General features: G+C 41.8%; 1 protein-coding gene across 1 annotated transcript; it reads left to right on the top strand.

Annotated features, from left to right (window-relative positions):
• Positions 1–1471: 1471 nt before the first annotated feature.
• Positions 1472–22239, top strand: LOC131250689 (uncharacterized). Its single transcript, XM_058250972.1, has 3 exons — positions 1472–1786; positions 21691–21915; positions 22054–22239. Exons 1-3 carry the CDS (start codon positions 1472–1474, stop codon positions 22237–22239), a joined length of 726 nt encoding a protein of 241 aa, XP_058106955.1.
• Positions 22240–25726: the final 3487 nt, after the last annotated feature.

Here is a 25726-nt window from a genome sequence, read left to right as displayed (position 1 = left end):
GGTCTAGGAACCATAGGCATGCACATGCAGGACAATCTATTCCCATCCTGCTTCGCTCGCAGAAACATGCCCACCAGCTCAGCATAGGTAGATATGCTAACGCAGCACATCTTCGAGCGTATCTCGAGTCGCAGGCCCTCAGAGAAGCACCGCATCCTCATCGGCTGATGGGGGAGAATCAAAGGAGCATACCTAGCCAGCTCCGTGAATCTATTCTCGTACTCTGCCACTGTCATGCCTCCTTGTCGGAGGTGAAGGAACTGTCTCTCCTTCTCATGACAGTATGTGAGGGGGAAATATTTCTCGTGAAAGAGCGTCTCGAAGGCCTCTCACGTCGACACGTGTCCGACAGTAACAGTGTAGAGAACACTGTCCCACCATAAGCTGGCCTCCTCAAACATGAAGGTGACCAACTCCACCTGCTCTGCCTCAGTGCAGTGCAACGACTTCAGCATCTTAGAGATGCGGTCAAGCTAATACTCGGCCTCCTTGGGTCGGTGAGTACCCGCAAAAGTAGGAGGTCGCAAGCACTAGAATCGCTCGAAATGGCCGCTAGCACTCGTATTCCTAGCAGGGGGCACAAATGGAGCAGGTGGAGACACACCTATGCTCTAAGCAAAGATTCCCCCAAGGGTGGCCAAGAGCTGCTGCTACTACTGTTGCATCAATAACATCATCTACTCTAACCTATCTGGGGGAGGGGCGGTCTGAGGCATATGTTGCATCGAAGAGGACGCACGGTTCTGCTCAGGAACCGGTAGTGCAACAGGTGTAGGCCCATTAGTGGGGCCAGTGGCCGGCTGAGAGTTCGGCATAGTCTCGTGAGGTGGGCCCGAACTGGGGTCCATGTGGCTATCGTTTAGGGGAGGAGCCCCGTCAATCGAGTCACCAAGGGTGAGACGGGCCGAGGTCCGCGTGCTCTTAGGTTGCATTCCCTAAATACAACATAGGGTGCAACCCATGTCAGATTCAGCACATGCTCACAAACTCAACAACACAGCATTTGCATCATAACTCAAAGAAACTTTATGTATTTTATTTAAAAAAATTATCACGGTACATGAGATGTAGTATTACATGAATCATGACAGAAGATGCATGTGAGCTAACCTAAGCAAGGCTTCAACACTGAAACATACTAACCAGTCTACCACACCATTAAGCCTATCAAGGCTACATATAAAAACAAGCAAACAAGCAATAAAGCAAACAAATAGGGCGACTATATGCACAACTAGTCGTCTGAATCAGGTGATGGAGGAGGTGCACCCTTATCCTGCATGCAGCACAGGATAGCCTTTAAGGTGCGAGATACCTTCTTGAATTTTTACTTCATTAAGGCCTCGTTCTCTTCAAGCTTGGCTCGGGTCTCTCCAAGTTCGGCCCGGACCTACCCGATCTCTTGTTGCAGGGCGACTTGGCCCTCCTCGATTTGAGCCCAGCGGGCTTCTGATGTAGTCCGATCACTGTCATGCTCATGCATAGCAGGAGGAGAACCCTCATCAGTGTCCTAGGCCTACTCTTCTTCTCCCTGCTCTCCTTCCTCCCTTATCTCATCTCTGCCCTCTTCATCACTCTCCTCTTCTTCGCTTTCCGTCTCATCCTCACTCTCATCAAGTCGGGCTTGATGCTGTCATGGCCCAATATCCATGTTATTGAGAGTGGTGTCATTGATGAAATGGATTGGCACAGGAAGTTCTGCACCAAGTTTGTAGGCGAATTCACCTGTAAGCTTGCATATAAGTCGGTGAAGGAGAGCGAAACAGATGTCCTAGAAGAGCGCTCAGTTTGCATTATCTGTAGCAGTACATACGTAGGCAGGCACAACTTCTCTCCCTGCCCAGCTCAGTATAGAAAGTCTACCATCAGGTGCCTGCACTCACTGCAATTGCTCCACCTGGGGTACACGTTGTACGTGAAGATGTGGTGGAGCATGCGAAAGTCGTCGGTCATATTGGATGCCGGGAGACTATTGTTTGGATTCCAATGGGCCAGTTGGCCACAAAGGAATCGTGTGCGGCGATCCCTTTCACGTGCACTCCTAAGACTTTTCTCACTAGCATGGACTTCGCCAAGCGACATCCCCATGAGTCGGGCTATTAAGCCAACATCAACTGTGGCCTCCCGCCTTCTCACGAGAATTTTGAATTGCAAGAGCTCCAGCGTTGGCTCCCGTGTATGAGCGTAGAAGGCTCGGACAGTGCTCGCATTCGCATTGAACTTGCCCTCAAATATAGGACCCCACCCAGCATCCACTAGGTGGTCCATCACCAGATATTTTCCAAAGAGCTTCTCGTCCACTTGTGCTTCAAAAAGGACCCTACGGCCCTGAAATCTTCCATGGGACAGATCCGCCAGTAGAACTCTCTCGAGGGGAGCCTTAGGATCGAGGTCCCGCTTTGTCCTTATCTCTCGATCGATGCTTGTACCCGCGGCGATGCTTTTCGGTCTCCTTGAACGAGTAGGGCGGCTAGGCCTAGCTTCATTCGTGGAAGTCCTCTTCTTCCCCATGAGAAAGAAGTGTGGAAATTAAGAAAATCGCCGCCACAAACTCAAAAAGAGCCATGAGAGTGAAATGGAAAGGGGAGATAAAAAGGATCATTAGACTTGAGGTTTTTGGGACATAAAGAAGGGTTTGTGCCTTCAAATGAAAGGAAAAGAGAGAGATAGGAGGTGGGTCTTGATGAAAACGGTAGAGGGGTGTATGAAAAGAAGGAAGAAGAGAAGTTTTTGAGAATGGAAGGGATATTTGAGAGGGGAAAAAGGGTTTTTAGAGAAAAGGGAGAGTTTGGGCGTATATAAGAGAGGAGTGGGGAGAAAATGGAAGAAATAGAGGGGGTCCCATGTGATTTCGTGGGCCCCACAGCGTCCCACTGGCGTCGGCCCGTGTAGGCCCGGTCCGCCCGACTGGCGAGGCCTCGCCTATCTGGCGATGCCATCGTCGGTCCCTGGACTCTCCGGCGATGGCTCGCCCCTTAGGCGATGCCATCCCCCCTGGGGTGCCAAAAATATGCAGGGTCCACTTTGGGTCCCCCCGTATTGCACCGTGTAGGCCCCCGACTCCGTTTGAGTCGTTTCGGGTCCCATTTTGCGTACGCTCACACCTTTTGGTTTGTTTGAGTGTGGAATAGGTTGAATTAGGGTCTAAACCCGTCGATTGACAGTCTAGAAACAAATGGGGGCCCTCTCACATGGTCACAGAGGCCTATGGGCCCGAATTCAACGGTCAATCTCGATCGGTTTCACCAATTAGCGAAACTGGGAATCTTGTGCTAGTTTCTACATTTCAACGCTTCCTCCTAAATCAAAGTATGTCAGTGTGCATTGTGAAACCATAACCCAGGTCCAGTTTAATCCAAATCATGCTCTGATACCAACTTGTAACACCATGAAAATCGGGGGTCGAGCATAGACTCACTCCCGAGTTCCAACACATCGCTTATGCAACATAGATAATGATGATTAAATGTTGTCCGTATTAGTGACTTAAACATGAATGAGATTATACCAAAACAACATATCATACTTCAGAGGCAATTAAAGTATGCTAGCGGAAGACTGTGATATGTATATAAACTGTACAAAAATAATAGTAAGCCCTCAGAGTATGACTGTCACTAGGTTAAACAATTACAAGTTTAATTCAAAAATATACAAAAATCAAAAAGTGTAATGTTCTCTATCCAAAACCTTGTAGCCCTGTCAGCGCAACTCCAGGTCTACATAGACCCGCTAGAGAGTTGCATATAGGAGAACTCTTTGTCATCGTAATAGTCTCGCTTTGCCTCATAAGCATCGCCATCATCTGCAGCTAAGATAGAGTCTGCTTGGTGTTTAAAACACCGTCCCAGAACGTGGGAGTGAGTGATCAACTCAGTAGGGCTATAAGGCAAAGGTTAACATATTATCAATTCAATCAAGCAGTAATGATAAAGTAATATAATCAAACATCCCTAAGTACTCTGGTTAATGCAAAAATGATATGTATTAATGATGCATGCCCTCACCTGCACTCCCTCTGTGATCTTCCTCTTACGGTCACGGCATGCACCCCTTCTTCTGTGCTTAACACTAACACCAAAGGCACATGCAATGCGGTGTATGAGCATGATTACCGAGTTCTTATCAGACCTTTTAATACAGCAGGATTGGGAAGCTAAGGCACCTCCCTATATGTCATATACCCAACATTGATCCATCTAGGGCCGTCAATCCTAGCAGTCACATACGATAGGCAGTTTCCAGGTTACCACGGAGAGGCTCGTCACCTCAGCAGAGGCCTGGTTTATACTCTAGTTTACTATGGAAAGGCTCGTAACCTCAACATAGTTTCTAGCGTACACTCGAGGTCACTATGGGCTCGTCACCTGATCATACGCCGACAGCTCGAATATAGTCTCCCATACCACCGTATTCAGCTCACGAGTTTGGGTTGTTCACTGGTCACTATGGGGAGACTCGTCACCCCAGCATAGGTCGACAACACGACCACAGTGTCTCATACCACCATGCCTAGCTCATAAGTCTTAGTAGATCGAGGTACTAAGGTTAAACGAATTTTCCACAGGTGAGTTTGGTACCTTAGATTCAAGTAATAGCGTCCATACATAGTGAACATTCATCAGACCAATCGGGTTACTTGACAAGGTCGACTGGTATAAGCATATATTGAGCCGATCGACATGGAGCGCATAAGCACTCCATGTGGCCTAACCACTGTTGACTAGCAGCGTATGACTCAGATTCCTCAAACGTGTCTGGTGTGGCGAAACAACCTCGGCCACTAACTCAGAAATCATTACCAATCACCTGGACTACGTCTTAGCCCCAAACACATTTCATATACATTAGGCATTCATATGTACCAGTCCAAAACTGCATGTGCCAACCAAAATCAGATACAAATCTTACTTGAGCAATTAAATCACACACATACTTCACATATTATCATACACAAACATTTCATTTATAAAGCACATAATAGTAAGATAGGTTATAGAAAGGGTTCTATATCCATAGTTAAGGGGATTGAGAATCCTATCTCAACACCCTTCATACATACATTTAAACAAGCATTTTCTCATTCAGGCATTTTATCAAACACTTAGACTACACATATTACACACATGCACTTAATTAGTTTAAAATGCATATCATAGTAATTCCTTCTACATAGGAGTTGCCATATCAACAATAATCATGTATTCTCTAATGACAATCGTATCAAACACGAATCATAATTCCACATTCATTCATGCATTTCAACAAATAGATGGAATGCATTTAAAACCAACATAGTTTACATATATGTGTAGTTTACGAAAAATATTGTATCTAGCATCTGTGATAGCAATCAAGTCAGACATAAATCATTGCTGACATTAAAAGCCTTGAAAACCATAACCTAAATATTTATAGTTTGCACCTTTCGTCGATAAACAAGTATCGAACTCAGTTTGTATGTTAAGTCTTCGTCTACGGCATGACAACCACCTATAGCATGAAATAGGTTAGCTATTTCACCACCTACACTATTTGAAACCCTAAAACAGATTAAGGTTAGGTTTCGACAGATCTGGGTTGAGTTATGATAAAAATGTTCCTCCTAAACAAAAGTATACTCCTCCTAAGTTTGTGAAAGGAGAGTCCTCAAAAGGTAAAAATACTAGTCAAGGTTTTTCTAAAAATACAAAAGCTTTTCAAAATCCTAAAAGCAGCTATGTTAACTTTAAAATTCAGAACAGAAACCCACTAGCTGAAAAGATAATTGATTTACTCAAGGAGCTCTTAAAATCTAACTCAGTAGGTCATCCTTATAACATCAGACAAAAGAAGACCAACTATATTCCCAAACCCAAAACAGTTCTGAAATGGGTTCCTAAGGTTGCCTACTTGGTTGCCCACACCGCTTTCAAACCTACAAGCCATTCAAAGTGGTACCTAGATAGTGGATTCTCCAGACATATGACAGGTGATAAGGCTTTATTCACTGATCTTAAAGATATGACTGATGGGTCAGTTACTTTTGGTGATGGAAGCAATTACAAGATAATTAGCCACGGTACGGTTCAACTCTATAACCTTCCTTTGTTTAAAAATGTTTTGTATGTTGAAGGACTGAAACATAATCTTCTAAGCATATCTCAAATTTGTGATAATAACCATAGTGTACAGTTTTCTAATCAAAGTTGTGAGATTCTAAACAACAAGGGTTACCTAAGAACGGAGTCAGAATCGCTGGAATAGCGATGCAGAAGGGTTGATTCAGCCCGTGGAGGGATAAGGAAGGATCCCAGGGACGGTCTCCCACTTTCTCTCTCTTTCCTTCTCTTTTTTCTCTCTCTCCTAGGTTAGAAATTCGTATGGAATGAGAGATGGGTAGGTTTAGGCCCTTATATAGGCCTAGAACTGATGGGAATGGCCCTAGGGTCATGGTTTACTTAGGTTATAGCTAAAGACTGGCCGTTTCGGTCCAACGTAGCACATTTGGAGGCTCATTTTCTGCGTGTGGTCAGACTTAAGCTCCCTAACATTGGATCTAGGCTAGGTTAAGTTTTTGGTCCGATCGGATTTACAGATCGAGCACAGCGGGCCAGTTTCAGTTCGATGGTCACCGGTACTCAATCAAGGCCACAAGTACACTGACATGTGTTGAAAATTTTTTCTGATCTGAGGGTGTAATTGGGTCAGATTCCGACGGTCTGAATCCTTAGATTTGGCTTGCAAGTGAATGACTCAATTCACTTAAGTTTTAGTTCATTTCTTAAAGATATTTGCGTTTCTCACACACTTCGCTCCGAGCTCAAATTGTGCATTTCAGGATACTATCTGGACTTGATTTCTGAGATGATAGTCAAGTCTAGCAAGGCAGTTATAATCATATGGTTTCATAGTATTTAGACTTTCGATGTGCGGTACAGGTCTGATACGGAGTTTCGATGTGCTCCCGAGAGTAACCGAGTTTTGAGATTGATTCTAAGTTTCAGGGTAATGTAGCGTCAATGATTCTACACATTTTGGGTCTTGCAGTTCATATTTAAAGTGATTAGTACTAATTTCATAGGTAACCTAGTTTAGCACTTAGTTAATTCTTGTCTAATTTTTAAAGGATTTGGTCCTTTGTGATTTTTACCTAAGGTGATACTCGGGTCTTTGTGTGAATTTTTTTGAGACGTTACAGAAGAACTCCACCCTCTGACTTTTGTCTAATCATCTTATACCAATTTTGTGAGTGATTGAATAAGCGATCGATCTTCTCAAGTCCTAGATATACAATCGTAGTTAACGTATCTACCTATCTTGGCATTTGTAGTCAAAATTGTTCAGTTTGAATCGAGGTGTAAAATCGGTTCTGGCAAGCCTGCATGTACTACATGTGACCAAAAATAAACCAAGTGCCAACAATTTTTGATAAACCCAATGAGATTCGACATTTTGAGTATACATACCAGTGCAATAATTTAAAAAATGAGCCGAAGAATTACTCGTAACACTTCTGGAGTTAATGAACTTTCTACACCAGAGGAGGAAATGCAAGTGCAACCAATGCTTGAGTTGTTAAATCCATAGTCAAACTCATTACCCAATCCTTTAAACTAGGATAGGGCATCTTTTATCTCGAACTGATCCTCTTGAGATAATGACAGTTGGGCTACGAGATATACATGTTGTCAGGCCCCAAACTCAGGAATCAGGCTCACAAAATTCCTTACCGCCGAATTCGGTGTCGACAGCCTCCGTAGTACCCCATTATCGGCTCTCAGCTCCCATGCGCTAGGTTTCAATCCTAGGATCCTACAAGGAGGATTTTCAGAATGAAGTTATATATATATATATATATATATATATATATATTGTAAATGAGCATAACCACAAGTGTACTCATATCACAAAAACATCATCACCATATATCCACTACTATAATATTTAAATACAATGCTGAAAGGAAAATATATGATATAATAAAACTCCAAAAGGTCAAGCAAATGCTCCTGCCTCAATGCTGATGCGGTCTAGCATAACCTGCACGTAACGAACGTGCATAAGCTTACTACGAATCTTAGAGAGTGCATGCGTTTGTGCGCAATGTATGTACCAAGTATACAATTGTTAGAGTAAGTGGAATGATGAAGGTCAGACTGGCAAGTCCATAAATACCATCAGCCCTATCCAGGCTATGCGATGCAAAACATACTGGGTCAAATGTCATATGTTGAGGATGCAATGCAATATATAAATCTTGGCAAGTCCATAAATATCATCAGCCCTATCCAGGCTATGCAATACAAAGACATATTAAGTCAAATGTCATATGTTGAGGATGCAATGCAATATGTACATACTAATATCTAATCCACATCTTAGTACGGTTCTCATCTAGAATTATTGGGGTATAGTACACTCTGACATTGGCATGCCGCCCCATCGTGCGCATGACACAGAGAGTGAAAGACGCCTCACTATCCGCCTCGTTAGTGGTATGTCAATCCCCACACAGCTCACCAATAGCGGACCCATTTCATGAGCTGGTCAGACTCAACCTAGCTATAACCCCCTTCACCCGGACGAATAAGGTCACACCCCTTTCCAACCAACCACAACACAGTGGGAGATGTGACCTACTAGTATTTGGCAATCGGGTGCTCATATTATCCACTCGATCTTGACGTTGGAGTATCCTGTTAGCCCATAAGGTTTAGGGACTTTCACCCATAGGCATCCTACGTGCCCAGTAAATGTAACCAGATTTTTGATGTCCATACTCAAGCTGCCAACCATAATAATCCTATGGTGGCCACAACCCTGATGTCACTAGGGTATGGATACAAATGCATCATGTAATGCATGAATGCATGATTCTATCATTCGAGTCATGCAACCATGTCCTGCAAGTCGTGCATATATGCAAGGTGACCCTATCTCATACAAGTCCCGTAAAATGCCCTAAGTCTTGGGGACATCAACTTTATTATATATAGGCAAGTCAAAACCATGAATGAGCCATCATCTAAGTCATACACACGTGATGTGAATGAGATATGATAACATACAATCATAACTACTATGCATGAGGTGTATAATACCATATCAAGCATAAAATAAGGCTAAACCAATATAAGGAAATGTTAACTCGAATATAAAATCAATGCTACATCTAACATAAAACAAGTATCACATCAATATAAAGAAAGCATTATATCAACGTAAAGGAAGTGTTATAGCAATCATAAGCATAAACATCACACAAATCACTAAGATAATGCTACATAAATTATCAAAGAAGTATCGTACAAACACAGATGTAAAATATCGCCCCACCTGATAAGAAAAATTCATCATTCATAACGGGTCGATCCCACTTGGAAACCAAGTCCATTGAGGCCTACAAGGCTCTATTGAATGGTCTTTCAAGCTAATGAGCTCACTCATCAAGCTCGCACACAAGTAGCCAAAAATACTACTATCAGCATCCAATTAGGGCATCCATCTTATGGTCCACAAACAATTACGGTAGGCCCAGGACAAACATCAAAGGAGGCCCTACAATATCCTTAAGTAAGGCCAAAGAGCACAACCCACAACCAACCAAACACGGGCCTATAATGGACTTAATACATGATATATGTGGAACCCAAATGGTGGTACAATGATGCCAATACGACACAAACAACAAGGTTAGCCCATGGTGCCACTACTACATATAAATCCAGGCAGGCCTAATGGGTGGCCACAACATGAACAAAAAAACCAAAGCATGGTGTGACATTATTTATTCACTAAAGAGGACCCACAACCGATTTGGATTGTAAATAAAACATTACAGGCTCCACAAATCTAATAAGGATATGATTATGTGGGATCCACTCGAATTTATCACTAATGAGCCCCACATGCTCCTACATAGGTAGGCTTATAGTCGAAAGGCGCACACGTAGCGAGCCATGCGAGCACATCAAGAGTCCAAGATGGGTTCTAGTCATAGCCCCTAATCTCGACCCAAACATGCTCCTAATGGCCTAGGAAGGCGCGACATGTGGGGGTCTACCAACAATGGTAGTGGGTCCCTCAAAGGACACTAAGGTGAGGATTGTAATGCCCTAAGGCCAAGCCCACAAGGCGTCCTATTAGGATCTCAAAACATGCCCTATAGATGGGCTATCAATGAAAGAACTGTTGTGGATGATTTCAATCCATCAACACTCATGGCAATAAGTTGTTATGGTAGTTCATAATGATTTAGGAGAAATCAGGGTGGAGGATTTATGTAAGAATATATGATAATTAATTAACGTGTGCTCCTCGTGGGCCTACTTTAATGCATGAGTGACATCCAACTTTTTCATTAAAATGAAAACCCTCATGTTGGATACAGATTGGATAGTGACCCTACCACTAGCCAGTGGCTAGTGGTATGTGCTCTATTGGCCCTACCAATATGTATGTGCTTCATCTATGTCGCTCATTCATTTTTTTTCATATAATTTATAGCATGACTCTAAAATGAGGTAGATCTAAATCTCAAGTCTACAACATCGCAGGAAATAGTGTTGATTGAATGCCCATCATTAAAAACTTATTAGTGGCCACAAAAGTTTTAGATCAAGCTCATATTTGGTTTTTCCCTTTATCCAGGCCTGCATGACCAAATCAACAAGTTGGATGTGTTAGAAATACATGAATTTTGTATAAAACGGAGGAGAAAAGAAAAAGATAATGAGACAATCAGATCTATTGGGTTCAAGGCTCGACTTGAATGGTTAATTTCTCAAGGCAGATTTGCTATCATTTTTCTAGTAGTTCCAGCAAATGCAAAAGAAGGAAATCTACAAATTGTCTTCAGGATATAATGAACTCTCAATCTGAATTTCAACACAAAAATTTGCACATTTAAGTGTTTAACAGATCTTTAGTTTTAACAATGATATGCCTTTAAAATGTTGAGAAAAAATATAATAAGAGGTCATATTCAAGAGTACTACACAATGGATGGTTTATCTCATGTGCCTCTTCAAGATTATGACATGACCATTTGTCCTATGGTAGTTATTTTTGTACACTTTCAGATAGAAATAGTTGTCTAACAGTTTAAAAGCCACGTGTCTTAAACATCCTAACTGTTGCCACATGAGCGACATGTGATATAGGTGCAACATGTATAGCCACATCATAGTCACTCTCAATCAACACCAAGGTTAATAATACTTCGTAAACCCTAGTTCAATCTAAGATGCACCATAGGTCAAAAATTTTGAACCACGTGCCAAAAAGACTAAGGCTCTTTTGGCTCCATGCAAAGTGCGCCTAAGCAGCCCTACACCCCACGCCACACGAGTACGAATGCTATTCTACATTGTCCTTTAGGAGATTTGAACCCTGGTTGCAGAAGTAAAACCCACTTCTATTACCAACTAGATATACACTCTTTTTATAGAAAGATTTAATAATCAATATATTTACTTACTAAAAATAAATTTTTATTTTTAAAATTTATTTTTATTATAAAAACACAACATGATGTCAAATAAACATTATAGTGGGCTCTAAGAGGTTTTTAATGGTCGACATTCAATTATTATTGTTTTCCGTGGTGTGGTCCACCTGAGATTTAGATTTGCCTCTTTTATGGATCAAGTCTTAAAATGATTCGAAGAAAATAGATGGGCAGCATGGATAAAACACATACATCATGGTGGGGCTCACATAGCACTAACCGGTGTTGCTAGTGAAATCGCATTCCCTCATGTTAGGCCTACACATCGAATTTCAACTTAGTGCATAGCTCAGGCGGGCCACACAAAAAGGAGCTGACGTAGGGATGAATGTGATGAGGTCGATCACCATCTTCCTTAAGGATAACTACTCCGAATCTACGGAGCTTCTTTGGACTCCTCACAGATACTTCTCGAATCCACATGGAAAAGAAATAGAAATAATTTTAAGATATATAAAAGAAACTTGTTGAATGATTGATAGATGAAATAAACGAGTTTACAACCCTCTAAATAGGGACTAAGACTAGGAAGAAGTTTAAGAATTAACATATAACTAAAACTCCCTAAAATTCGTAACTTACTATAAATAGTAAATTTTCTATTTATAGTAAGTGTCCTATGTGGCTTAACCACGTTATTCTCCTAATTTTTCTAAACACTTTTCATCTTGGGCGCAACTACTAAAGCCCAATAGATGAAGGGTTATAATCAAATTAAAACTTACTATTTATAGTAAAAATGGAATTAAACATGGAATTTGGCCGTCGATATGATGGAATCTCGCAAATTCGGCGTGGGCAACTTGGCATAGCCTGGTTGGTTGGATAAAGTAGCTCATCCTACCCCAAAATCATATATGGTAGGTCGAGTAACTCATTCCGGTTTGCGAGATATGCCTGTTTTAAGGTTCTGACGGTCTTGATGACTTCTACTTCTGATCTGGCCTTCTCTTATCCATATTGGACATGAAAGTGTCCGCGACCCGCTCTACATCAGGAGCCATGGGACATTGTTTCAGGCGCAGTTGTGTGTTGTCTTATATAGTGTTCCCACCTAAATTTTGGATTAGGAAGATTCTTGAGATAAAGGTGATTACGAGGTGCACTATACACACATGAGGGGTGGGTCCCATGCGTCTCAAATATATGTCATTACAACACGCCCAAACAAATATAATTATTCCTTCAACTTTTGGCTCATGCACTAAATTGATTTGTAAAATTGGATGGAAGGCATGGGCAAAACACATGCATCACGGTAGGCGTCATGGAGCCCTTGCCTAGGACTTGGTCCAGCGAGTATAAGAGGCCATCTGTGTTCGTTCGTTAATAAGTGGGGCAACGCAAAATTTTAAATTGATGCAGGCCCATTGATGCAATTAGTTGTTGCGCTTGAAACATGCCTTGGAATGAAAAACACCCACTGTACATAAGATCAATGTTGCTCATTAATTATATTATCCATGAAACATCACTCTGTGTGTAGGAACTAAACATGTAGAGTCGCACACAACCACACACATGTAGAGCCGTCACTATTATAAAGTAATATTAATTCGTATATGAAAATTTAATTTCGGTCAAACATAAAAAATATATGAGTTGACAATGTTGAAAATTTATTACCTATCAAAAATATAAATTTTATGACTATATATCATTAGGATGTAGTCAAAATTTGATTAAAAAAAGGGAAATAACTTGTTATGGACATATTGTACCATATGGTTATATTAATACATTACATAACAATTATTATATTATTCTACCATATAAATATAAATACTAGTAATTCACAGATATCTATGATATTAATATATACTTAATACTAATCATATTCGTAGTTATTAATATGTGATATTATTGATAATTATAATATATTTGCAATAGTATATATATCAATTATTACATTATTTCATGTCCAAATATTAAGATTTTATAACTTATAAATTTTATGATTTATAATTAATACATAATAAATGAGTGTAATAATTTATTTATATACGTATTACCATACATGGTCTAATTAAATATCACCATAATATTTAAAATATATGAGCATAAACTATTATGGTACAATCATAATCAATGGCATGGCCAATATATCACATAATTGTTATTAGGGGTGTACATCGAGTCGAACCGAGTCGAGCTGGCCTCAGCTCGACTCGGCTCGAACAGTGGCTGACCTTAGCTTGAACTCGGCTCAGCTCGGTCCTCGAGCCTGACTGGCCAGCTCGGCTTGGTTCGGCCAGCAGCTCGGGTCGACTCGAGCCGAGTTCGCCATTGAGGCATTTCCACAAACAGCTTAACTACAACTTCAAAATCCCACTGTTTTACAAACAGAGGCAATGGTTTTATAGGTATTTTTTCAAACACCTTCTAAATAACATTTAAAAAAATTAAAAAAAAAAATAAAGAGAAAAAAGGTATTTGTTTCATGTACATACCTTCCTTGCCACCTTGCCACTAGCTAAACCTTCCTTGCCACCAGCCAGCCAAACCTTCCTTGCCACCTTACCACCAACCAAACCTTCCTTGCCACTAGCCACATTTCATTGAGTCATTTTATCAAACAGTTGGTGAGCAACATCAACGGCAAAGTAACTAAGTCACCGAACTAGTTCGATCCAAGTTCGATTCGAGCTGGATTCGATCTAAGTCGAGTTGAGCTGGGGCCTGCTCGAACTCAGCTCGAACTCATTCTTGAGTTCAAAAAATCAGCCCAAACTCAACTTCGAACCAAGTCGAATCGAGCTTTTTTGAGTCGAGTCGAGCGAGCTAATCAAGCTAGCTCAGTTCGTGTACACCCCTAATTGTTATACATAATTTAAGGCTAAAGTTGAATAAATATATGAGCTAATGATATTTTGATTGTATACAATATTATAATAAGAGATAGACTACTACATTTCTATTATTAAATATATTAATATAATAATATTTTATCATATAATATATTATATGATTAAATATTATATATATTTAACTATATGTGATATATGAGCTCATAACATATATTGTATCATATATTAAATTATAATTAATAATATTATGATATAATATTAATAATATTATAATTAATTATAATCACATAATATATTAATAATAAATCATGTCATAATGATTGTCCCATAACCGAAATATATGATCGTCCAAGACTCGCATTATGTAGTGTAAGACACAATGCTGAAAAAGCTCTATTCGCCGCATATGTTTTATCTCTGCCATTCATCTTCTCTCTCTTCCTTCTAATATAGTATCATCTCTCCCATTAACTCTTTTCTAACTTTTCTACTCCATTTCTCTATCCACTCAACCGTGAACATACATCCTTCGAGTGTCCTCTTTCCCTCCTCCTTCATGGTGATCATGCATTTTCCGAGTGCACTTTATCCGAATAAATTCAAGGAAAAACAATGGACCATAAAGAAAATTCTGACATAAAGTGACGTGGATTATCTAAGCAGGTTAGTGTTAAAGAAATATCAAGTGCATGATCATATCTTTCAGTTATGGGACAATGATTTTTTTTAGGGAGTTAATGACGGTTCGATGATCGTTCACGTTACTATACAAGATCTTGATGTGTATGAAGAATATGAATTGAGTTTTCAAAATTGGACGAGCAATGACATGTATGTGATACGGTCAAATCGAAAGATGGACTTTGTGAAACGGAGGCATCTCAAGGTAGGTGGTGAGATCGGTCTCTTCTTTCATCACTCAGATCGTTGTTTTTACTTCTCTGTGTTGAATCATACTGACGTTCCCTTATCTCATTCACTTTTATATGATTATCTGATGAAGAAGCTAATGATGAGATGAGATAAAATCTCTTTGGCCTTACTGTGTGAAATAGAGAAGTAGAAAAAATATGGACTTAAATTGGTTACTGCCCCCATCTAGACCCAATTGAGACGTGTGGCGATGTGGTGGGATTTGATTGTACAGTAGGGTCGTGTCATAGATGGGCCCCTGCAAATTACATTTGAAAGTTGTTCAGTTGAGTATGTACTTGAGTCGGGCCATATCTTACAGTGGCCTGCAAGCCAATTAAATCTTAGTACATTGCCACCCATCCATGTTGAGTATGGATGGTGGCAATACCTAATATGCATCCAAAAAAATACATGCAATTAGTACAAATTTTTAGTATGTAAGTGTTTTTGTATCTCCTTGACGATGGCGTGGGCTATAATTTCCTCCTTAGCTTAGGGTGCATGTCGTTTTCCCGTTGTTAGATGTGTAGGTTTATTTCTTTTATTTTTTAGATTACATGATTTTAGATATATTATGAGTTATTCTAGTCTTTAAACTTTTATTTCTTTTTACCTCCTGAAGCTTATCTATAATTTTGAATTATCAATAATCTTTCGAGTTTTGTTTATTTTCATTGGTAATATAAATTTTTTTCTTACATTTGAAGAAAAACTTATAAGGTTTTTATTTTTTAGTCCACAATCATAATGTGCATTATTCGATGAATGCCCTGTATTGCTTAAGCGCATGCTAAGCCCCTCATAGAGATCCATCCATTGACTTCCACCTCTCTTTTTTTTTTTTTTTGCATTACTGACCAAGAGATTGCCACTGCATAGGTACAATATTGTCTCAGACATAGGCTAATCAAATCGTCGATAACATGCTAACCTTCCCAAGTTTTATATCAGCTTAAACTTCAAATGCATAATCACCAAATGAATAGAGTGGGAGTGACACAAACAATAATGACATAGACATTTCCTTTAACTTGTCATGGCTCATGCAAAGAATAATGGAATATTTTGTTACATGTAATTGATACAATGACTATCATAACAGGGTTTGTTTTAAAATGGGGCTCATATTGTATCATAAATACTTAGAAACTTGAAATTGCAATTAAATTTTATTTTGAGAAAAAAATTATTTTGCCAAACATATAATTTAAAGACAAACTTCAATTTTCTCAAGAAAATGTTATTAATAAACAAACATAAGAAATGGTATTTCATTTTCTACATACTTTCGCAGAAACAAGTTTATTTTGTTTATTGGAAAATATATCTAAATTTTTTCGCAAATCCAAATAGACCATATAAATATATGATTTTCATAATAAGTACATGGGCCCATTGTTTGGTAAGCCACTGTAAGACCCAACCTGAGTTCGCATATGTGCATGTGTGTGTGTGAGTATGCATTTCATTTCTTGTAGTCCTACGGTCCTACCGGTCAAATTTCGACGACCCATGACCCTTGAATTGTGTTTGTGGTCATCCTTAAGTCCGGTCACGTAGACCCGACTCGGATTGAGCCGAGACCTATGCCATCTTGTCCGTTTCGTCGTTGCGGTTCCAACGCCGCGTCTTATGTGTCCATCCGACGTGTAGATCATAATATATAGGCTTTTCATTTCTAGCCCTTGATCATGATCATGTGGCCCACCTAGTGTGGAGGTCACATTTTTCAAGATGGCCACCCACTTTTGTGCAAATTTCAACACACACCACCCACACACTATCTAAACCCCATCCTCTACCCCACCCACTATCCACACACTACCCATCCCTACCTCAAGCATATGAGTCTATGAGCATTGTTTATATCACCCTAGTTTTATGATGGATTTGCCTATCCTAGGAGAGAAAACTCATGGTGACTCTTTCTCTCTCTCTCTCTCTCTCTCTCTCTCTTGTAGCAATTTCCCTTATCTCCCTCTCATTTCTCTTTACTCTCTTCTCTTTCTTCTCCTAGCAACACCTCCACATGTCCCCACCTTCTCCTTCTATCCAGCCCCTTCTCCCTATAATCCCCTCCCATCTAACCTTCAACAATCCATCTCACCTATTGAAACATGTCCCTTGGAGCATGAAGAGTAGATGTAACTTTGGAGTAGGATCCATTAAGGTGGGTGCTTCTTCTTCTTCCCTTTCTCCTTTTCCTTTTGCTACATACATGAAAGCATATAGGACCCACCAATCTATGGTGGAGGTCCTACATGGCTCTTAGGATGGAGGCCATGGGCCTAGATCTTACTCATTCCTTCTATGGTGGGCCATTCTCCATGGACCCACCATAATGTACTTTCTCTTCATTCTAGTATCTCATAGGTCATTTAGGTCTTTACATGCATAGTAGGGAAACATGTCCCCACCCTCCAGCAACTTTTCTTGATGAATAATAGCTTGCATGTAACATATGTATATGTAGACGGCATGGATTGTAGTATAGAAGGTCCATTAGTGGCGGGACCTTCCACCAATGGCCGGATCTTTCTCCTTCTCTCTCCCCTTCTCTCCCTTTTCTTCTATTTATTTCTGATGTGGTGTGGCCCATAAGAAGGTCAGAAACATCTCAGATCCATCAGGGAGATGGGACGTCCAAGCTCACCTTGTTGGATGTCCAGGCCCACCATGCATGCATGGGTTGTGTGGCCTCCAAACTTAATTTTTCATGGAGATTTTAATGCACTAATGGATCTGAAATTTTGCTAACCCATCAAGGTGGACCCCACTTGATGGATCAGGGTATTAAACCCTTGGATTTATTTATATGGGCTGAAATATGGACAATATATGTTATTGTCCATAATTCAGACCCAGTTGGAACATGACTTTTGAGCTAATGTTTGGATCTGTTTGCATGCCCTTTTCTCTCAAATTTTCTTAGGGATTTTATAATTCATGGACCCCACTTTGATGTGGAATGGGGCCAACACCATTTCCCCCATGATTGAGACCCATGGGATGGGCCAAAGTGGCTAACTGTCCAGAAATTTCTGGACAGTTCAACAACACTATAAGTTGGAAATGAGCATTTTTACCTGAGTCTCTGGAATAAGTGGGCCACCCCAGTGGACCCCACTTGTTGTCCAGATGTAGGGCCACCTTGTCCCCAATTTTCCAAGGGTTTGGGTTGGGCCAGGCCTACCCCATGTGGTCCCAAACATAGGGACAGTCAAATTTCCAGCAACATTTTTTTAGCAGTAGATTTCTTCAGGAATACCAATCTGTCCATAAATTGTAGGAGTTAAATAAAATATTTTTACTATCCCAAAAATTCTAAACCTTTTCAGGGGAGTGTCCCACCCATTTTAAGACCTACCTGAAAAATTTTAAAGCCAATGGACTCCATTTGGGCATCCAAAAGGGTGGGCCAACATACTGGACTGCCAGAAATTTCTGTTGTACAGTCCAGCAGCATAGTCCCATGAAAAATAAAGTTTTAAAAATACTTTCTAAGAAGGTAGGATATATTTCTGGGTCCTACCTTGTTGTAGGCTTGATGAGAGACCTTGGGTCCAAATTTCAGGAATTTTGGAGGCCTAGAACCCACCCATTGGATGGCCCAAATTCAGCAGAGTTATATCCCAGTAATATTCTACCTGTACAGATTGTATTCTTTAAATTAATTAAAATACTTTTGAATATCTTAAAATTATGAAAATTTACATAAATGTGGTAAACACATGGTGGGACTCATCTACCAATTTTTGGGGCTAATTGATTCCTATGCACACCGTGGCAAGGGCCGGGCTGGCCCACTATGTTGGGATGTCCAGGTCAGTCTGATTTTCTGGACAGACTGTATTATTTAAATTAATTAAAATACTTATAGTTATCCAAAAATTATAAAATTCTGTAAAAGTGTGGAGAACCCATGGAAGGACTACCTTACAAATTTTTAGGACCAACGGGCCCCTGTACTGACCGTGGTACGGCCTGCAATTTAGGTCAGTTTTGGGCCAAATACCCAAGCCCGTAGGACTAACCACCATGGGACGCCCCTACCTTAGGCTGTTGCTGGGCCTGTATTCCGGTAGCATGGCCCACTTCTAGTGTGTGTTATGCATTCCCCTCTCATCTGGTGGGACCCACAATGATGTGTGTTGGTCATCAGAAAATAAATACTATAAAGCAATTTATTTACTGGACTCCAACAAACCCAGAAAGCGGGTGGGCTGGAAATTCAGCAATGAGCCCAATGTTGCCGCCCTATAAATGTCCGTTTTGAGGTAGTATAGCCTACTAGATTTGGTGAAGATTTAAGTCAGTTATCTTACAATTTTAATTTTATTTTTGGACTTAATTAGTGCATGATTAAAGGCCCATTCCAATTGGATTCTTCTCGGGCTAGTCTTCTAGTTAATGGGCCTTATAACCTTGGTTGGGCTGGAACTTTTGATAGGCCCATTGGGCCCTTGAGTTCTATATTTACCTCGCCATTGTGATGGGTCTTTTGGGCCAAATACTTAAGTAGTTGGGCCCTTGCTTGCCTATTATAATAAATCCATACTTGGGCCGAGATGTGAGGCCCAACTTACTTGTGTTAAATATAAGTATTTCCCATATGTTAGGAAAATGGGCTGTCCATTGGGCCCACCACAATGAGTGAACCCATGATCCTTATGGTTGGGCCCAAACTTCACTTGAGGGCCCACTTCATGGCCTATGATTTGGGCTTGGGGTATAGCCCACTAGACTATACATTGCTTAGACTTTAGATCTCTTATCATATGCGTAGTGGGCTACCTTTTTGGGACCCAGTTGAGGCTGGATGTCCTCCTTAGTGGCCCTAAGGTAGGCCCATAGAGGCCTTTATAGGTGGTTAAAGGCCCACCTTGGGTTGGCTAGGACCATTCCTCTTTAGGGTCATGGCTCTCTCTTAGCATGTGGGCCATCCCAAATTACTGGGCCCCCACTAAAGGATTTCTCTTCTTCTTAGAATACCTGTCTACGTGCCTAGACTTTGACCCTCCTTAGGATGGAGGATTCCATGATTTTCACAAGTAAGCCCACTTACATTTTGTGACCCATATGCATCATCTGTATGGATTGATTGCATTGTGTGGTGGTCATCGAGGGATGAAGTTTCTCCCCTTGTGCACATTGTGTGCCTGTGGCTAGTGCATTATTTGTGACTCATGCATTGCCATCACATTTCATGATGATACCGCCCTTGCTTCATCAGGGCCTTGCCTTCACAGGGACGTTCATGGTTGGCCGTATGTGTAGACACCGAAAATATTATTTAAGCATATCGGGTGCATAGGATGCCCATGGGTGAAATTTCCAAAACTTTCATGGTACCAAGGATTTGCTCCAACGCTGTGGCTCAGTGGAATATATGAGCGCACGAGGGCCTTATACCGTTAGGCCGCGACTCCCATTTTGTGTAGTCGGTTGGATAGGGGTGTGGCCTTACCTGCCTGGTGTGAGGAGACATTGCTAGGCTGAGTCCAACTAGCTCGTAAATGGGTCCGATACCGTCGGGCCTTGCTGGTGATTAGCTGTCCACAGGCAGGTAGTGAGGTCTCTTACGCTCGTTTGACTGTGAGGGGTCTGTAGAGTGGTAGTCATTCATTAGTGTATTGGACCCCGGTGATTTCCTTATGATTGGAAATATACTTGATATGTGGTTTGGATATGAGCACTGACATTACTTGCATCGCATTAACATTGACTGTGTAAGCCCCTTCATGCATTGCCTTGGTATGACATCCAATACTCATTGCATGGTATTCATGATAAGCCTTGGTAAGGCTAGTGATATTCTCATTGAGCATGTTCTTTCCTTGTACCTCCTGCTATTCTTCTATACACCATTGACACACACTTTCACCACCCTCTAAGTTTTTATAAGCTTATGCACGATTGATGCGTGCAGGTGATCCTAGACAGGCGTCGTAGAGGTAGAGCATGGAGTAGAGTTGAGTTTGAGGACTCCAGTATTGCTGATTTCTCTCTCTTTTCTTAATATCTGATGTATGTCCTTTTGGGCCTGATGTAAACTTGTAAGGCCTAATGTAAACTTGTAAATGTTCAAATTCTTAGTGAATTTTGTAATGTGTGCCCTTTGTTATTCTCAGATATACTTGCTGTAATCTTGGGTATGCTCATATTGGAATGATTATACTGTTATAAAAATTCTCCTTGTGGGATCCCAGGATTGAAACCTGCCTTAGGAGCTGAGAATGGGGTACTACGGAGGCTGTTACGGCCAGAACCGGCCATCGGGTTCCTTGTAAGTCCGGTTACCGAGTCTGGGGCATGACAGGAGTTGGTATCAGAGCATAGCAAGTAATTCTGGAATGATTCAGGATAACATCGCATGTCTGCCAAGAACATAAGACAAGTAGTGTTTCAAGATTCTTCCCTTCGCTCCGTATTGAGCTTATAATTGTCCTAATTCCTTACGTCATCATTATTTTGTAGACGATGATGTGTGGACGTGATACCCATAGTCATGACACCTGTGTTCGTGGGGCCCGTGGACGAGGCGCCCGAGGTACCCATCTTACTCGAGCACATCCTTCTCCCGTTGTTGAGGATCTGATTCCAGAGGTTCCGATCCAGCCTGTTCCTCCAGTTGATCCTGTTCCCCCATCTATTCCTCCGCCTCAGTCTGCTGTTCCGATTACAGAGGCTCCAGTTGCTCCGGTTTCCCCCACCTATTCCTCCTCCTCAGCTTGTTGTTCCAATTACTGGGGCTCCTGCTCCGCCCCTGCCTTTCCGACAGTACCTATAGGAGCCGAGCATTTTTAGCAGTTGATGTAGTTTATTGTCACCGCATTGCAGACACGTCAGCCTGCTACCACTGAGGTTTCTGGGCAGTCTAACTTACCGCGTGTTAGTGCGATAGCCCGAGAGTTCCGGCGGCATGATCCCCCGAGGTTTAGTGGTGACCTTGACCCTTTTACCGCCGAGGCTTGGCGCACTGAGGTTGCGAGGATTTTTTACACTATACAGTGTCTTGCGGGCTAGAGAGTATCCCTTGCGACCTATCTCCTTCAGGGTGAGGCCCGTCATTAGTGGTCATCCGTATCCAGGATGGTTGGGCCTCAGTTTGTTTGGACATGGGAGGAGTTCGTGACCCGTTTCGACCAAAAGTTCTTCCCTGAGCACGTTTAGATCCAGCGGGCTATCGAGTTTGAGACCCTAGTGTAGGGTGATATGACCGTATCTCAGTATGAGACCCGTTTCTTGGCTTTGTCTAGATTTGCTCCTCATCTCACTAGCGATGAGAAGATGAGGGCTCGTCGTTTTGTGACTGGTTTGCGCCTTGCCCTTCGTAGCCGCATGGTAGGGCATTGCTTGGAGACGTTCGACCAGGACGTTCATCGAGCACTAGTTTATGAGGAGGACTGGGTTATGACCCAGAGATTGAGAGAGCAGAGTTTCAGTGGAGACCGGAAGTGGAGAGCACCAGCCGACAATTTTAGGCAGCTCCATCAACAGAGATGGAGGGGCAGATCAAGGTTTCAGCAACCTGTGGTTCAGACAGTAGCTTTTTTCTCATCATCAGCATCGCCGGCCGCTGCATCTTTCGGCCCCTTTTTTGGTGTATGCTTCAGCTGTGGATAGGCCGGACATCGGAGGCGTGAGTGCCCTCTCCCCATGCAGCAGTAGAGGCCACCGCAGTTACCCCCTCCTTGTCCTTCTCAGCAACAGCAGAGAGCGCAGCTTCCACCTGCCGCTTCTAGGGCTCCTCCTCAGCAGCAGAGGCAGCCAGGCAGACCTCCTCAGCAGAAACAATAGCAGTAGAGACAACAGCAGCCACAACACCTATAGAGGGAATATTCGTATGTCCGGTCCCTAGGTCCAGTATGTATCGTAGCCCAGTAGGCACAAACTTAGGACCCTCAGTCTTCCGGTTTTCTTTCCCTACCAGCTCAGGGCCATTTTTATTCTGCGTAGCAGGCGCTAGGCCAGGACCCGCAGTCATCGACCGGTGGAGTCGTTGAGAGTATTCATGTCGTTTCTGCTTGCATTGCTCATGTTTTGTTTGATTCTGGCGCTTCCCATTCTTTTGTGGCTGAGCAATTTTACCGATCGACCGGTATTCCATCAGAGTCCGTGTCTGAGGCCTTTGCTGTTTCGACTTCCATGGGGAAGTCTGTGGTATTGACCCATTACTGCCCTTCTTGCCTGGTGTTAGTGGTCGAGATGTTCCTTCTTTCCGATCTGTTCGTGATGCTGATAACAGGATTCGATGTTATTCTCGGTATGAACTGGCTTGCAGAGTATGGTGCCGTCTTAGACTGTGCGGCGAGGACAGTTACATTTCATATTCCAGGCTTGCCAGTATTCCAGTTCGTCGCCGAGCCTAGAGTGGAGCCGTTATCTAGTCTCTTGGCTTTGGTCGTTGAAGATTCTGTGGCAGAGAGTATCAAGCAGTTGCCAGTTGTTTGTGAGTACCTGGATATGTTTCAGAAGATCCAGGGTTTGCCGCCACGTCAACAAGTGGAGTCCTAGATTGAGTTGGTGTCCGGTACTGCGCCCATCTCGAAGGCCCCCTATCGGATGACACCGTTGGAGTTGAGGGAACTGCAGGAGCAGTTGGATGAGCTCTGGGAGTTAGGTTTTATTCGTCCTAGTAGTTCGCCTTGGAGAGCCCCTGAAGAAGAAGGATGGTTCGTTGCGACTATGTGTGGACTATCGTGAGCTCAACAGAGTCACCATCAAGAACCGATACCCACTTCCCCGTATTGATGATCTGTTCGATCAGTTGCATGGTGTAAAGTATTTTTCCAAGATAGACTTACGTTCTGGTTGCCATCAGATTCGGGTCCGAGAGGAGGACATTCCAAAGATGGCTTTCCGGACACGCTATGGTCATTTTTAGTTTCTAGTCACGTCATTCGGACTGACCAATGCACCCGCCGCATTCATACAGCTGATGAACGAGGTTTTTCGGCCGTTCCTCGATCAGTTTGTGGTGGTATTTTGTAACGTCTCGGAAAAATCTGTACAAAGACCGAGTACCCCCTCTGACAGTTATTACCCAGGACGAAAACCCTTAGAAAATTAGGTTAATATTAGCAAGTGCTAAACTAGAGTGCTTGTGAAATTAGCACTAATCACTTTAAATATGATCTGCAAGACCCAAAACATGCAGAATCATTGACGCTACATTACCCTGAAATCTAGAATCCATCCTTAAACCCGGTTGCTCTTGGGAGCACACCGAAACTCCGTATAGGACCTTGACCACACGTCGAAAGTCCGATTATCCTGAAACTATATGGATATGACTGCATTACTAGACTTGACAACCCTCTCAGAAATCAAGTCTTGATTCTGTCTAGAAATGCACAACTTGAGCCCGGAACAAAGTGTGTGAGAAACGTGAAAATACTTAGAAATAAAAATTTGAATTTAAGTAATCTGAGTCGTGTCGCTTGCGGGCCAAATATAAGGATTCAGGCCATCAGAATCTGACCCAAATACACCCTCGAATCAGGAGAAATGTCCCACACATGTCAATGTACTTGTGGCCCTGATCAAGTGACCGTGACCGTTGAACTGAAACCGGTCCTCCACGGCTAATCTGTAAATTCGATCGGAATGAAAACTTAGCCTGACCTAGATCCATGGTCAGGGAGCTTAAGTCTGACCGCACGTAGAAAAGGGGCCATCAGAAGTGTTCCGTTGGACCGGAATAGTTCGTATTTGGATATAATCTAAGTATACCTTGGCCATGGGGCCATTTCCATCAAACCTGGGCCTATATAAGGACCTTAAACACTCCCTCTCATATGCCATACGAATTTTGCAAAACCTAAGGGAAAGAAGAGAGAAAAGAGAAGAAGAAAGTGAGGAAGAAAGAGAGAGAGAGTGAGAGATAGATGTTGGGATCTTTCCCCGACGCTCCACATGCTTAGCCACCACTCCTGTGTTGCTATTCGGATGATACCAATCCTGTTCTTAGGTAAGAAAACCTAACCCTAATCTGTTTTAGGGTTTTAGATAGTGTAAGTTATGAAATAGCTAACCTAATTTATGCTATAGGTTGGCAATCTGCCGTAGACAAAGACTTAGCTTTAAAACTGAGTTTGTTACGAGTCTACTGGCGAAAGGTGCGGACTATAAACGTATAGGTTATGGTTTTCAAAGCTTTCAATGTCGGTTAATAATTTATAACTCACGTGGGTGCTATTTTACATGCAAAATGCGTCGTCTGTTTCGTTTTATAAGTATATATGAAATATGTGGCATATAGTGTATTCTATATATATGTTGTGATGTCTGAATACGTATGAAATTTGGATTTGTGCCTAACATGATTATCTTTCATGGATATACACCTATTATATATGCGACAACTCTTTAGCGAAAGGACTTGCCCTAAATCACGCCACGACCAATATTAGTTATATATGTTAAAGTGTGTAGCCCAAGTGTTTGTGCAAATGATTAAATGGATATGGAACTTGGATTTATGCATGCCATGATTATCTGCCGTGGGTAT

Source organism: Magnolia sinica, chromosome 7, assembly GCF_029962835.1.
Source record: "Magnolia sinica isolate HGM2019 chromosome 7, MsV1, whole genome shotgun sequence".
NCBI lineage: Eukaryota > Viridiplantae > Streptophyta > Magnoliopsida > Magnoliales > Magnoliaceae > Magnolia > Magnolia sinica.
This window is presented reverse-complemented; position numbering and strand designations above follow the sequence as displayed.

What these genes read in the sequence shown, in the direction of transcription:
- LOC131250689 (XM_058250972.1), top strand. Translation starts at nt 1,472, where the DNA reads ATGCTCATGCATAGCAGGAGGAGAACCCTCATCAGTGTCCTAGGCCTA. An exon ending in ATGTCCTAGAAGAGCGCTCA is followed by an intron (nt 1,787 to 21,690) that starts GTTTGCATTATC and finishes ATTATTTTGTAG; the next exon opens with ACGATGATGTGTGGACGTGA. An exon ending in CAGAGGCTCCAGTTGCTCCG is followed by an intron (nt 21,916 to 22,053) that starts GTTTCCCCCACC and finishes ACCGCATTGCAG; the next exon opens with ACACGTCAGCCTGCTACCAC.